This window comes from Sinohyriopsis cumingii, unplaced genomic scaffold, assembly GCF_028554795.1.
Source record: "Sinohyriopsis cumingii isolate HCF-2022 unplaced genomic scaffold, ASM2855479v2 utg000552l, whole genome shotgun sequence".
NCBI lineage: Eukaryota > Metazoa > Mollusca > Bivalvia > Unionida > Unionidae > Sinohyriopsis > Sinohyriopsis cumingii.
Genome location: NW_028315908.1, coordinates 1463216 through 1478614, shown reverse-complemented (window position 1 = coordinate 1478614; position 15399 = coordinate 1463216). Strand labels below are relative to the sequence as shown.

At 36.2% G+C, this 15399-nt stretch overlaps 1 protein-coding gene and 1 pseudogene across 1 annotated transcript in view; one reads left to right on the top strand and one right to left on the bottom strand.

Moving 5' to 3' along the window:
• Positions 1-1848: 1848 nt before the first annotated feature.
• LOC149773828 (uncharacterized) lies at positions 1849-2829 on the bottom strand (annotated as a pseudogene).
• A 6705-nt stretch (positions 2830-9534) lies between these two features.
• LOC149773827 (disintegrin and metalloproteinase domain-containing protein 9-like) overlaps positions 9535-15399 on the top strand; it is a 108897-nt gene continuing 103032 nt past the window's right edge. Inside the window, exons 1-2 of the mRNA XM_089945981.1 lie at positions 9535-9804; positions 10393-10469. Of these exons, the coding sequence (XP_089802107.1) occupies positions 9535-9804; positions 10393-10469 (347 nt within the window). The remainder of the gene's footprint in view (positions 9805-10392; positions 10470-15399) is intronic.

Genomic DNA, 15399 nt, shown 5'->3' with positions numbered 1-15399 from the left:
GTGGAAGAGTCAGTATATTTTTGTGCCTTGGAAGTCTAATTGGAAGAGAAAATAAACATGACCAGGGTAAAGGTAACCAGGTTTGTGATGTCCATTGTGGAACAATTAAGAGTGCTTTACTAACATTATCAGCAATAATTTTATTCATTATTTTCCCAACAAGATTAAAAGGGGGAAAAATGTATGGGGTTAAATCATGCCAGGAGAAAGAAAAGGCATCAATTTTGAAAGCACATGGTTCTGGAAACAACAAGGTGAACTTCTTTAACTGACAGTTTAATCTAGATGCAAAAAGATCTATGTCTAGGACAAAAGTCTGTGCACACAATCATTGAAAAATTTATTTCTGTAGCATCCATTCAGTGGAGTCAGAAAAGTTCCTTGACAGATAATCTGCCTCTTATATTATGTTTGCCAGCAATATGGACTGCAGATATGAATATTTTCCTTTCCATGCACCATTCCCAAATCTAGCTAGCTGATCCAATTAAATTGATGCCATTTCACCCATATTATTAATTTACACGATAGTACATATGTTATCAGACTGAATCTCAATATGGACATTTCTGTTATCTGAATGAAAAGCTTGTAAGGCATAATAAATTGCTAACAACTCTAGGTATTTTATGAAAAAAAATGGTCTCACTCTTTTCCCATCTACCAGAGATTGATCTGTTTAAATTGAGTGCATAAGCTCTCCACACTGAGAGTTATGCATCAGTTTGAATAGTGAAAGCAATCTTGTATTGTCTGATAGATTTCCCTTTCCTGTCTGCGACATTTAGATACCACATTTTAAGTTCCTGGATACTTTGTGGAAATAACTGTACTGTACTATCAAAATTTTAGTTTTTACTATGGCCTTTTATTTTATCATGTTCCAAATACCTGTAGTGCATTGGGGCTTCCAGGATTGCATAAAAGGCATTAATAAGCATACCAATAATGATGCCAACTCTTGTACTCTAACATACTTTCTATCAATGAGCTTCTTGGCAAAAACATGGATCTTTTCCACTTTCTCCTCAATATGAAAAACCTTAAACTGTACAGTGTAACACAAAACCATAAAAGGTAATTCGTTGAGATGGAATAAGCACTGATTTTTTGAGATTGATAGTGACTATCACCATCTAGATTGAATGAGTCATCAATATAATAGGAACACTTAATGCACTGATGCCTAAACCAAGCATAAATGGGTTTTAGAATCTTTGTGAAAACTCTTGGAGCAGATGAAAGCCCAAAAGGTAAACACACAAACTGAAAAAGTTGACCGCTCCAAGTAAACTTTAGAAACTTCTGATAATCTGTATGTATTGGAATACTAAAATAAACATCCTTTGGATCAACAGAAGTCAGGAAATCATTTTTCTGGATGAGATCTAAAACAATTTGAAATGTTTCTTGCTTAAAATGTTCATAATGAACAATTTTATTCAACTGTTTTAGGTCAGTCACTGGCAAAAATTTTCCATTAGATTTGGGAACAATAAAAATATTCGAAAGAAATTGACTACTCTCACATGTGGATGGAACTATAGCTCTTTTGTGTAGAAGTTCAGTGATTTCATTGGATATAATGGTTCTCTGCTCATTTGAAAAGGGAATTTCTTTTGGAAAAAGGGACTGGAAAGGCATGGAATCAGACTCTATTTTGTACCCCAAAACTGTTTGCAAAATTCACGGATCACAAGTAAAATTATTCCATATACAGTGTTTACGTTTTCCCATGGAACTTATCTCTATAGATTTAAATTTGTTGGCTTGTTTGTGGGACTAGTATAGGCAGGTCTCCTTCCTCTATTGGAATTTTGGTATTGATACCTGTACATATTTTGAGCACTATAAGGTTGAGATTGAAATCTTGTCCTGATTGAAATCTGGACCTCGTATGGGTCCACTGCCTCTAGCACCATGGCCTCTATTGAAACCTCTGTGAATATGGACAAAATTTTCTTTCGTAAGTGCAAACCCTGTGTCACATCTTTTAACTTCCTTGGCCACATCATCCACAAAAAGCATGGATGTTATGGGGATATGCATATTACAAAGATTGGAATATTTCCTTTTCAGATGTGGTCAGATCATATACATGTACCTCCTTCTTAGGGAGACATGATATTGCACCTCACCCATAAGGGTAATATCATCTGAAATAAGGATCTTTGCTTTTTCATTAGTGGCAATCTGAGACTTTAGTAATTCTGCTAATTGGACAATTGGCATAATTCCTGCAGCAACAAGATTTTGTATATCCCTAAAGGCTTTGTCATAAGAGTGAACTCGTTTAAGGTCATTCCAGATTTCTTGATTGACAAGTGGGGGACAACATTCCCTCTAAGCGAATGGTAGATGTGCGCGCTATGCGTGCTGCATTGTGCAAGCATTACGGTGACTTGAGTATCAATGTTGGATTGAATTATTGGTAATTTTGATCTGCTGCGCGGAGAACAAATCAGCTGTGCAGGGATGCCTGAGCAACTGCACGGCCGCACGTGCGCAGCTTAGAGGGAACGTTGGTGGGGGACCCAACTTATCACAGTAGTCTGGGATTTTGTACTTCTGTACAATATCATCTGTTTGCACATAAAGAAGTGCATGCAGTACTAATCAGCTCTGCTAAGGATTTAGGTACTGGCTCTCCTTTTTGGGGAGTTTTCAGTTTGGGTAACTGCCACATATTATCAGCATTGGTAGTAGAAATACAACTGTAATCAGGCTGCAAAGTATCAAACAATGCCCCATTTATTTTTCCACTCAAAGAAATTTACTTGAGTGGTCTACTTTCATCACCCTTTGCTGGGGTAACATCAACATCGCTATATGTTCCTTCATTTTCAACTTCTACATGTAATTCAGGTAAGTGCTTACCAAAAAGGGCATCAGTTTCATTGTCATCTGCCGTAACAGGCTGCATTTCATTTAGACCCAATTTTTTCTTCAAAAACTCAATATCTTTTTCTGACAGGTTTATATCTCTGAGACTGAATATCCTCGACTGTCCGACATTTTTTGCTTGTTTAGTTGCCATAACAGGCTTGTGTTTTGTCACTTTCTGCACTTTAGTCACAACAGACTTCAATTTTTTCTTTATTTTTCTGTTTTTGTTTCTTCATAACTCCTCTTCCTTTTGAGGAACTTGCCTCAACTTTGCAAAAGGCTGTAATACCCTCAGGCCCGAAACCCGAAAATTCTGAGTCAGCTTCGAGGTCAGTAATTGAGAGAACTTTGTCCTCTTCAGTAGCCATCACAAATAAACAAAAAGAAACTTTGACAAATAACACATATAGCTTGGACTACATCCTAAGCTGGCTACAACACCACCTAAATACACGCCTATTATTGTATTTATCACTCCGCTACAACGCCAGAATAACTGTGGGATACCTTGTGCGGGTGGATTGTTTTATATAGGATACTTCAGGTGTCAGTTTATGTAGGATACTTCAGGTGACACATCATTTGACTGATAAAAAAGTTTCCTTTTTTTTGAGGATCGCCTGTTCCTGCCAATGGCAGAGTAACATGCTATGTATACATGTAAAGCCAAAGGCTTTACGGAAAATAATGTGACTGGGTGGGACATGATGCTACATCTCTGTGACACGATGCTACATTGCTGGACATCAATATAAACTGCCACACTGCAGACATCATAGCGATACAACTGAAATAATGTTAAAGCTAGGGTAAGAATCCAAATCACACACACACACTCTCACACAGACACAGACACACACACACACACACACATTTCATGGGACACCACAATTCAGTTTGAATAGTTCTTATTTTGTAGGACAGCACAGGCCCATGCATGTATTTGAGCTTTTTAGTATTGTCTGTTCTGTGAACTGTTACATTATGTACTATCAGAAAATGATCTGATAGCATGCTATGAGTCTATCAGCTTGATGACCCCATAATCCCATAATTTATCTTTTAACATATAGCTCATGATCTTTGATAGAAGATACCAGGTACTTTGAGATATACTTTTTCTAGGTCACTTGAACTTAAAACTGAAGTTAATCATTTGTCTGTATTTTCTAAGGGCCGTGGCCCAAAGGTTATGAAAACATTCTCTGATTCATCTCAGTAAATTATGGTTACTAACCATGAATCAGACTTTTTTTGTAAATATTTTAGGGTTTTTGTACATGGTTAGCTATTTGCAAGCCTTTAATGGAACATAACATAAGTACAAGCGGGTGCAGAAAAGTGCTAAAGTTGTTTGTACTCTGCTATTTTTATAGCCGGGTGGGGGTGGGGTGGTAATGCTTTCACACAAGAATCCCAGGTCCTTGGGAAAGTAAACAGTGGACTCCAATGAGAAAATATATTTACTATTATAAAAAAATGTACTACACATAATATGTGCAGTGGGAGATTCATATATGCTATCAGATCATTTTCTGATAGTGCTTAATATACAAGGTCAGATGCATCTGCAATAAGAATAGACCCAGACAGATCAGCTTTTGCGTAATGCACCTGCTTTGTGTGACTTCAATGGAATGTTGGTACTCAGCTACCTTGGGATCAGACCCATGAACATTTTTCCGTACAAGCTGACTAGCCCCAGCTTTATGGTGGCAAATATCTAGTGGCATTTCAAAAAAGAAAAAGAAAAAACACTGCTGAAGTGATAAAGTATTTAGCAAATACGACATTAGCAAGAAGTTGTTGAATACAAGATTCACAATTTGCGACACTTCTGTTCCTCCTGTCTCTCAACTTTATGCTGTTGCACGGTGGCAGGATTTCCAAATGGACCTAGGGGCAGATGAAACCTAAATACATTATTAATTGGATCAGACCCGGTATAAATTTGATTCATGTCTGGAAGCAGGGAATGAAAAAAAATGTTTATCCCCTGTAATGGAAGAGCTTAAACATGAAGGTTCAAAGTTTTTTTACAAGTTGTTGTTGGTGTGGGTTTTAAAGCCATTTTTCAGCACATGATAGACTGTTGATTGTGGCCATTATAAATGGTGGACGAAGAACCACCGATCACATACCCACATTGACCAAGCCCAAGACTTGAACCCATGTGGTCAATGGTGACATTGCAGTAATTGGTTGAAAAGTAAGTACATGTACTTTGAACCGCTCTGCCATCCAGGGCCCCATGTATTTTCCAAAATCTGGCAGATATTTGGACACATGAGACATTTATGATTGTTGCAAATGTTTGGACACAGAAGACCCTCTTATTGGACACATGAGACCATTTATGATTCTTATCAGTTTTTGGGCGCACAAAACCCATTTATTGGACACAAGACCATTTATGATTCTTACCAGTGTTTGGACATACAGGGCCCATTTATTGGACACAATACCATTTCAATTTTGACAGATTCTGCATACATATTAAATACCTTCAGAAGGGGCCCCAAGTGGCAGAGTGGTCTAAAGCACTCACCGTTACGGATCACTGCCATCTCACCTCTGTCTGCATTGGTTCAAGTCTCGGGTTGGGCCAATGTGGGTATGTGAGAAAGCTTGCCAGTAGCCTCTTGTGGGTCGTTGGTTCTTACCAGGGTTTTCCCTGGTTCTTCCTCCACCAATAATACTGGCCGCCATGTATAACCTATCTTGTGCTGGAAAATGGCGTTAAACCCTACAACAACAATAAAATACCTTCAGAAGAGTTTCTGAAAGCAAACAAGAAATGATTAGGAAGCATTTGCAGTTCTGATATTGAATATGGCTGCATATATATGAATTCATAGGATTTAACAGCTCATTAGTACAACCTAGGCTGTATAGTGCCAAATATGTTTCGGCACTTCATAAAAGGCATACAAAACTAATTTAAAGGCAGAAAATGGTAAAATCCTTAAAAAAAACAAAGTCTGAGTTTTGATACATCTCGTAAAACTTACCGTTTTAACTCATAACACATTTAAGACCTCATCAAGAACATGATCATGTGATGCATCCCAGGTCAGAAAGGTTGCCTCTGTTATAGTTAAATCTTTTTATATGCAGGATAGCACATCGAGCCAATTTTATATCCCTGAACCTGCAGGGGGAGTATGACAGATGTTAACAGAACTGAACATCAGAACCTAATAAAACCAGCCCAGTCATACAGGAATCTACAAATGTAGTCATGGTTTCAGTGTATGCTGAATATTATTAGTTCACTAAAAAAAATTTGTTCAATCCAGAATATTTATTTACAGTTTAATAAATAATTTAATTTGAAATTCTCAGTATTGTTGCTTTTTTTTCTCTCACACATTGCGTTTTATATTGTCTTAATTCTTGCTCTACCACTCCAGTGGCCTAAGTGGTTAGATCATCTGCCTTGTATGTGGGAAGTCACGGGTTTGAATGTTGGCCAAGTCATACCAAAGATTTATAAAAAATGGTACTTACAGCTGCCTTGCTTGTTGCTTAGCATTAAGAGATTAGTTTTACAACTGGTTGGCCTGGTGTCAGGATAATGTAACTCAGTGGGACATGATGCCATGTGTCTGCAGCATGATGCCCCAGTGCTAGACATCAGTATAAACTTACATACTGCAGAGATCATAGCGATATGACTAAAACTGTAAAAGCTGTTAAAACTCCAAATCACACACACACACACTAGTAATGCTCTACTAATGGATTTTTAAAAAATGGATTTAAGTGTAGAATCATATTTGGATTTTTACCTTTATTTATTATGTAACATATAAAAAAATTTTTTGCTGCACTGAATTTCATTTGTTGAAAGGATAATATTATTGTTAATCAGTTACTATAAATAAAAATTTACAACAGGGGGACCAGCTTTGGCCTCTTCTCTCTAATTTATAATTAAAAAAACAATCCATATAATGCAGAATTTTTCTATAGCAAAGTAGCTTTTTGAAGACATATGGACTAAATAACATTTGAAAATAATATTTGGACCAAGAGTTTTATTTTTAACTGAGAGTAACCTTTGAATTAAAAAGAGAATGAATTTGTACTTTAGTTTTCAAATACATTTTGATTTAGTATTACTTCACATAATCCACTCACAAATGAAATTTAGAGTGGCTATCTTTGATACATATTCTGAAAATTTTTCCCCAGAAAATGCACAGGATGCTTTGATTAGATGTTACAGGTAGTTTGGTTTAGTTTAGATTTTGCAAAAATAGTTCTTGTCATTGATATAAAAATAAAAGTTAGATGTTGTGTATAAGTTTGGCTACAATTTGAGAATAATTTTTTAATTGATTGCAGTAAATATACAATAAAACTTTTCTTGACCACTACAGTGAAAGACCACCTATTTTGAGAGACCAGGTCTTTAAAGCATATACTTAAAATAGTGTAATGTCTTGTCACAAAACCACAGTAGTGATGGTCTTGTTATCAGACAGATCCTACCATAGTATATAACTTGTACGTATCATTTTATTCCATCAAAGATATGCTATTGTGTTAGGACATTTGTACGCACAAAGATCTCAGAAGAGAGCCGAGTAGTTCCAGAAAAATCACTGATATTGGGCTGGTTCATGCTGTGACTGCTGATAAAAGTACTCATAAAAATCACAGGTCCCAGTCTGATGGAATTTCATGATTGATCCGGACTCTTCTTTGTGTTTTATCTTGCATGAGTCCTTACTGCAGCATTAAAATTTGTTCCAAAAATTAAGCCTCACTTTTCGTTTTGTGCATAAAAATTTCAGCAATAAACCTAAAATTACATTTCCTGAAGAAATCTACAAATATCTGTGGATGTAACATTTCCTAAAGAACACTTGTTTCAGTGGAATTTAATTTCATGAGTATTCCACACATTTCAATGGAATTACATTTCATGAAGAACACTTGTTTCAGTGGAATTTAATTTCATGAGTACTCCACACATTTCAATGGAATTGCATTTCATGAAGAACACTTGTTTCAGTGGAATTTAATTTCATGAGTACTCCACACATTTCAATGGAATTGCATTTCATGAAGAACACTTGTTTCAGTGGAATTTAATTTCATGAGAACTCCACACATTTCAATGGAATTAAATTTCATGAAGAACTCTACAAATTTCAGTGCAAGCTGCCAAGCACTGTTGCATAGGTCCAAAGGAATAGTTAGTACCTCAAGGGTTTCTTGTTTGATACCAGGTGCTTTCACTTGGAAGGGTGCAATTATAGTTTTTAACCCGAAAGAGTCTGAAAAATGGAATGAAATCTGTTGGGTTAACACAGTAGATAGAAGAAAAAAAACCTAACAAAGGTTTCCAGGATCATGGCAAGTATAAACCAAAATATTCGGGGCCCGGAGTGGCCGAGTGGTCTAAAGCGCTCTCCGTTACCTCTGTCTGTGTGGGTGCGAGTCTCAGATTTGGCCAATGTGGGTATGTGAGAATGCCTGCCAGTAGCTTCTCATGGGTTGGTGGTTCTTTCTGGAGGTTTTCCCAGGTTCTTCCTCCACCATTAATACTGTCCGCCATGTATAGCCTATCGTGTGCTAAAAAATGGCGTTAAACCATACAACAACAACAACAACAACATCAAACCAAAATATTCAGACACTTTAATCTAGCTGTTAGACATTTTTATCATACACTGTGAAGTTTCATATTAAATTACAACGACCAATACAACATAAGGTATTATCAGTTCTGAGTTTTCATGATATTTATATTCATTATTGTATGGTATTATCAGTTCTGAGTTTTCATGATATTTATATTCATTATTGTTTGCTTCACTGGTTTTAATCCAGGAAAGTTTATGCAATAGCCTGTTGTCTGTTGCATTCTCTTGTTCACACTGTTGACACTAAGTCATAAGAATGTTCTTTTGCATACCAGGGCCCAGCTATGTGGAACAAATTGCCCATAGATCTTAGACACAAGGGCACTGTGGTCTCATTCAATCAAGAGTGCTCTTAAACTGGCTCTTTTCGACAACTAGTACAGATTTAAAGACTTAATAATGTTTACTTCCTTAACTGTCTGCATGCTTTTGTTGTTGTTGTTGTTGTTCTAATGTTATTATTATTAGCACAGTTTTGTTATTGCTACTCTGCCTATGCTACTAGAAGGATTGCCATGAAAGTTTTACACAAAAATTCATCCCAGTGTCAGGTTGTCTGAAATGAAACGGGGGCTGCCCAATTATCCAATATGGCCAGCATAGAAGCTCTCCTGATAATCATGTTATCACTACTTCTCCTGAGTGGAAAGCTGTATTGACCTCGGATTTTCATTGGAAGATTTATGATGTCAAGCCTATTGTAAATGATAATGGTTATGCTGGGTCATCCAGTGACAGTCCTGAAAATCTTTTCATTGCTTCTAGTATGTTTCTGAATGGATGGTCCAGTTAGAATAGGGCTTTCAAAAGAAGTCTTTTTTGTGATATCTGTTTGGTCTTAAATGAAAGAGCTTATATCCATATATTCAGTATGGACCTCACAGCAACTGTCTTGAAAATCTTGTTTTTGCTTTTTCCAAATAAACTTCATCTTATGATGTCGGGTTGGACATACATGTAAAAGAAAAATGGTGCTTAAATATTGTCCATTATGGCTACCATGCCCAACATCTTGTTATTGATACTCCTTCTGAATGGAAAGTCTTATCAGTTTGGGTTTTACCAGACCACTGCGTATGATGTCTATTTGGCCCAGTGTGGAAATGGTGCCATCCAGGCATCCATTATGACCATCACATTAGTCATTTTGGCTCAATATGGAAATGGTGCCATTCAAACATCTATTATGACCACCACACTAATCTATTTGGCCCGATATGGAAATGGTGCCATCCAAGCAACCATTATGACCACCACATTGGTCTATTTGGCCCAATATGGAAATGGTGCCATCAGGTTTCCATTATGACCACCACATTAGTCTTCATAAAAATCTTGTCATTGTTATTACAGTGGAACCTGTCTTGAAAGACCACCACTTCTGCCAAAACATAATGGTCTCTCATGACAGGTGGTCTCTCATAACAGGTCATAACACTATATAATCAATAAATCTGTACATGGAGAACCTGGTCTGTCAAGGCAGGTGGTCTTTCATAGCAGTGGTCTCTCAAGACAGGTTTTACTGTATACCGGTACTTGAACTGTAAGCCATATCAACATATCACCTGGAGACTTCTTCTTGTGTCAAGCAGGACAAAAAATTTGCCAAGCTGATATACAATAAAGCCACCTTAGTGACTATTTTGAAAATTTTGTTGCTCTTCCTCCCAGATGGAAAGTTGTATCAACACTGGGTTTTCACCAGAATTATGTTTTGTGTCTAGTTGGTATTGTATGGAAATAGTGCAAATCTATCCAAATCCAGTAAGGTCACCATTAGTTTATTAAACATACATAAACTCAAAATCAGTTTGCTTATAACATATTTATCTCTTTCTCTTTGCAGGGAGGACATGTTGATGGCATCAGAATTAATTTCACAGCTTTTGGGCAAATTTTTTCATTAGATTTAAAAATTAATAGGTAAGTATAGACAAAGAATTTATTGTGAAAAACTTTAATTTTGATTGACATATAGTTGGTTATTTGTTCTCCCCACATCAATTAAATGCAGGTTTAAAGGAAAATTACTCTGAACATTATGTTAAGATCTCAAGAGTGCAGGGGACAGTTTTATACACAAGTTTAATGTCACATTCATGTGCTTAATATAAAAGTTAATAAAAAAAATAACATACTCAAGTGAGGTCAAAAAGGCCCATATCATTGGATAGATGTAATAAAACAAAGCTTCAAAATATACCCTTGACCTAGATCTACTGCTGTGGGGGAGGGGCTAGCTCTTCTTCCTGACTAGTATTTCTACTTACTGCTAAGTAAGTGTGGGAGATATACATATGTCTCACATCAGTCTCAAGAAGACTATAAGCCTGAAACACCTAATTGACAGATATATCCATATCTTTAATTATTCAACAATAATAGCTGATAAAGTCACATCAAAACCTTAAGAAATTTTACAATGCCCAATTTATGAAAATATCCCCTAACCACCTTAAACATTTTGCCCAAAATTAGTTTATGTCAAAAGTTGTGTCCATATCACATATTTAGAAATTATCTAGTGACCACTCTGATATCCTAAGTTGTTAGAGTGTCCGCCACAGATTTCCAGGAGGTCGTCTGTTTGAACCCTGGCCGATTCATACGAAAGACTTATAAAAATGGCTGTAGCAACTGCTTTGATTAGCACTCAGCATTAAGAGGTTAGTGTTAAGGACTGGTTGGCCTGGTGTCATGATAATGTGACTGGGTGGGACATGATGCTGTAAGTCTATGGCATGATGCCCTAGTGTGCGACATCACTATAAACTGCTTTACTGTTAAAGCTGAAAAGATTGTCTTAAGCGTTCTAGCTAAACTAACAGATTGCCTAAATATAATTTAGTAAATAATGTGCTTTAGAATTAATTTTAGCCTGTTATAAAAAAGCAGTTCCTAGCCTTTCATTTTTATTGTTTTTTTATGGTGCTAGTACTTGCAGCAGTGGTGTGTGGGTGTTTGGGGTGTGGTCAATCACAACAGTCAAGCAAAGTGGGAAGTACAAAGATTTAATCAGCTAACATTAATTCATGTATGCTGCTGTTGGGGAGCTTACTAGCTTACAGAGTGACATATCAATAAATCCAATGATAAATGACCACTGAAATTGATCATGCATACACACACACTTGTTACATTTTAACAGATTAATTTTATTTCTCAGACACCCATTCACTTTACTGATATTTTTGAGTTAACAAAAAATTGTAAATAGCATGATAAGGTATAGAGCAAGTATTTACAGTGGTAAATTCATTTCAAGTTAAGAAGCATTTTAGCTGCTTGGCTGTTACACATGATAACACAAAACACAACTCTTGCAGAAGTCTGTCTCTTGTACAGTTTGGTGTGGATGAAGTTCAAGCTGGTGTTTCTATCAGCATGACTGACCAATTAATCCTAATAAGATACCATACAAATTGAGGCCTGCAGAAAGAAAAGACACAAGTTATACTGGTACACTTTTAATGTGTTGGGGAAAACATGAGAATTTCGGAGGAAAAACTGTTGTTAACTGCAGCAAACTTTCTGAACTAATTAGAATGTCTCAATCTCATGAATGTGAAAATATATGTCTTGTTGTGAAAACCATAAAAGACGAGGCATGTGCATCCAATCAAAATTAAGTTGTTCATATTTGAAAACTGTTCCTACATGATCAAGCCAAGGGGAGCAAACAACTTGAATGGACTGATAAATAAGCAATTTTCCAGTGTTGGTCCATGTTTGCACAAATACCTTTTCACTCAAATACACCTGTAATGGCTTCCTCCATGTACATAGTCATACTTATGATGATAAACAAAGTGTCCTTTTTAGGTTAATTGCAACCAGTGGATTTAGCAGATGAACAATGCACCATGCTTTTGGTTAGTTGGCATTATATGATGAGGGAAGCAACACATGAAATCCAATAGATGTCGCTAGGACATAGCACCAGTATAGCTGTAAAGTTTACCAAGGTGTAGATAGGGTTTTCGGAACCTGGCTGGTGATGATGGGGGACTCAGTAATGATCATCTCTTTCGACAATATACTTCTAATTATCAAAAGAATTGTTGATTCTGTACACTGCTTTGAGGAAGTCAAGTTTTTGGTACAAAGTAAAATTGGTGTACCAGTAAAAGAAGCAAACTAACAGGAAATTACTGTATATACTTGCTTATAAATCGAGTCAAACGGCAAACAACAAATATCCTGATCTGCCATAGCATAATGTGCCTGCAGATCTAGGTCTTTGTTGTTTGTTCTGCTTTTACTACTAACAAACTGCACAGACCCAGATCTGCCGTCACATTATGCATTTAGGTCTGTGCAGTTTGTAGTTGGACTCAACACGCAAGTATAAACGAAATATGCATGCTCATTTCACAGGACTGCTGAACCGTGAACAAGCAATGAACATACATATAATATAAACTGAACAGAATATTTACCATACAGGATACATTTGGCTCAACCATTATGTCCAATGCATTCTCCGCTTATTTTTTTAGTTTTTTCCCTCCTGTGATAATTGACCCTACAATTTTCAAGATATATGTATAACATTGATACATTCTTCATTATCACTTAAATGTGAGATATGAATCTCTGATTTCATCTTTACAGTGGGGTCTTGTTAGAAATGAAGTAGATGTGCTAAAACTCATTCTTCTCCCCCAAAATATATAGCTTGCAAAATGCTATACTCATCACTGTTTGCAAGACTCTTCCATTGGTGCATTCACCTTTAACAACTGTATGCTTATTTATGATTTCTCTGAAGCATATCTGCTCCTGTGTAGTTAAGTTACTTTGAAGAATGCATGATGACAAGTTATGCACTTGTTTTTGTGTGTCTGTACAGAAATGTGAATAATATTCAATATTCATTAAAATAGGAAAGCATAGCTTGCCACCTACAGAAGCAGCAAAACAAAATACAATATAATCCCCATTATTTTCCCATATCTATTATGTTAAGCCCAAAATATGATTCTTTGGCATGATGGATATTATTCTTTAATAGAGGTGCAAAATGCAGTTATCTCCCCATCAGCTGAGCCTGCCATACAACAGAGAGTGGTGTGTTTAAAAATGAAGGTAGCATAATGAGACCAATGCATACAAATTACTTACATACAAAGAAACACAAAATTATAACATGTGTAATGGACACTGCCAATAAAATGATAGCAGTGCTTCTTAAGGTTACAAGGGACAGTTTTTATAAGGAAATTTAATGCCACATCCATTTGCCTAAGATAAAAATTCATGATAAATAAAATAACAAGAGAGATCACTAAAGTCCATATCTTTAGATAATTATAATAATACAGAGCATAAAGATATTATTCCCTTGTAATGTCAAGTCAATGGCAATTCATAGCAAAAGAAGTTTATGCATCCCCACCCCAAATATATATTTCATTTTTCATGTCCAAAGGTCATTTTTGACATCAAGTGATGCTCACAGTACAAATGTGACCCCTTTCATTAGGTGATAATTCTGAAAAACATTGTGTACTAAACAGCTTGATGAATTTATTTTAAAAAGGTTGCTGTCTCGACTGTTTTTGAGATATTTTTCTTGCCTTGAGCCCATGTGTCTTCTTCTATGGGTGACTAGCTCATCTTCCTAGCCAACTGTAAGTATTTCACTGTCTACATACTGCAAAGTAGCTATGGGATGTGTACATGCCTCACATCAATTTCAAGAACAACACAAGCCCAAAACAACCAATTCACAAATATATAAAAATCTTTAATTATTAGACCATAATACCCAAAAATGTCACATCATAGTCTTAAGTTAAGAAATTTTGACAGGGGTCAATTTACAAAACTGTATTGTTTTTATTGGCATATTTGGAGTGTTTGAGTTAACCATTAATATCAGTGATGGTTTCAGTAATTTTGCCATTAAAAAGCATGAAAGGACAGAATAAAACAAAACTATCTTGGATTTTTAGAAATTCATTTCACCCAGTAGAATGTCATTTCTTTCATATGACTCTTGTTGTGTGCTTTTATACTGTACTGTCTGCATTTTCTTTCTATTTCTACATCTGTACACTGAATACCCTATTTTTTTTATAGAATGGAACATCTGCATTTCAGATAACACTGGTCAACAGTGAAATCATTACTGACTTGAAAAGGCCCTAATCTGTAGTATTTTGGTGTGCCGAACACGAATATAACCGTGAAAAATTTGTATTGGCTCTCGTTTTGAAGATATTCATATACCTCATTTTCTGTGTTTCACTGTGTAAATTTCTCCAGTAGGACTGCAGCAACATCCGGAATAATGATGTAACATTGCATAATACCATCATGCTCACATCATCCACAGTTGATTGCATCATTTTCTGATGCAATGCAATACTAATGCCATGCGGCTGCTGAAGTAAGTTGACGTCAGCAGTGTACTATACATGTGTAGGCCTATTATACTAATGCCAGGCGGCTGCTGAAGCTGACGTAAGCAGTGTACTATATAAAGCCCAATCAGATAGGTTCAGCATTTAAAATATTTTAGACGTTGTGCGAGACAGTTCAAGCTACTGTTACATAAAACTTATTATTTTATCCATTTACGTACAATAAAGAACAGTAATGCCTCGAAAGTGTGTTAATACCGCGGACAATTTTTGCTATATTTGTGGGGAAGTGACATTTGCCAACCAGAAGAAAAGTATCAATTCTCAAGTGAAGAAGGCATATCATCTTTACTTCGGATGCAAGGTTGGTGACCAAGACAAGCCTTGGGCTCCGCATATATGCTGTGCTACATGTACAACACAGCTTTCACAGTGGTTGAATTGCAAAAGGTCATCAATGCCGTTTGCAGTCCCAATGGTGTGGA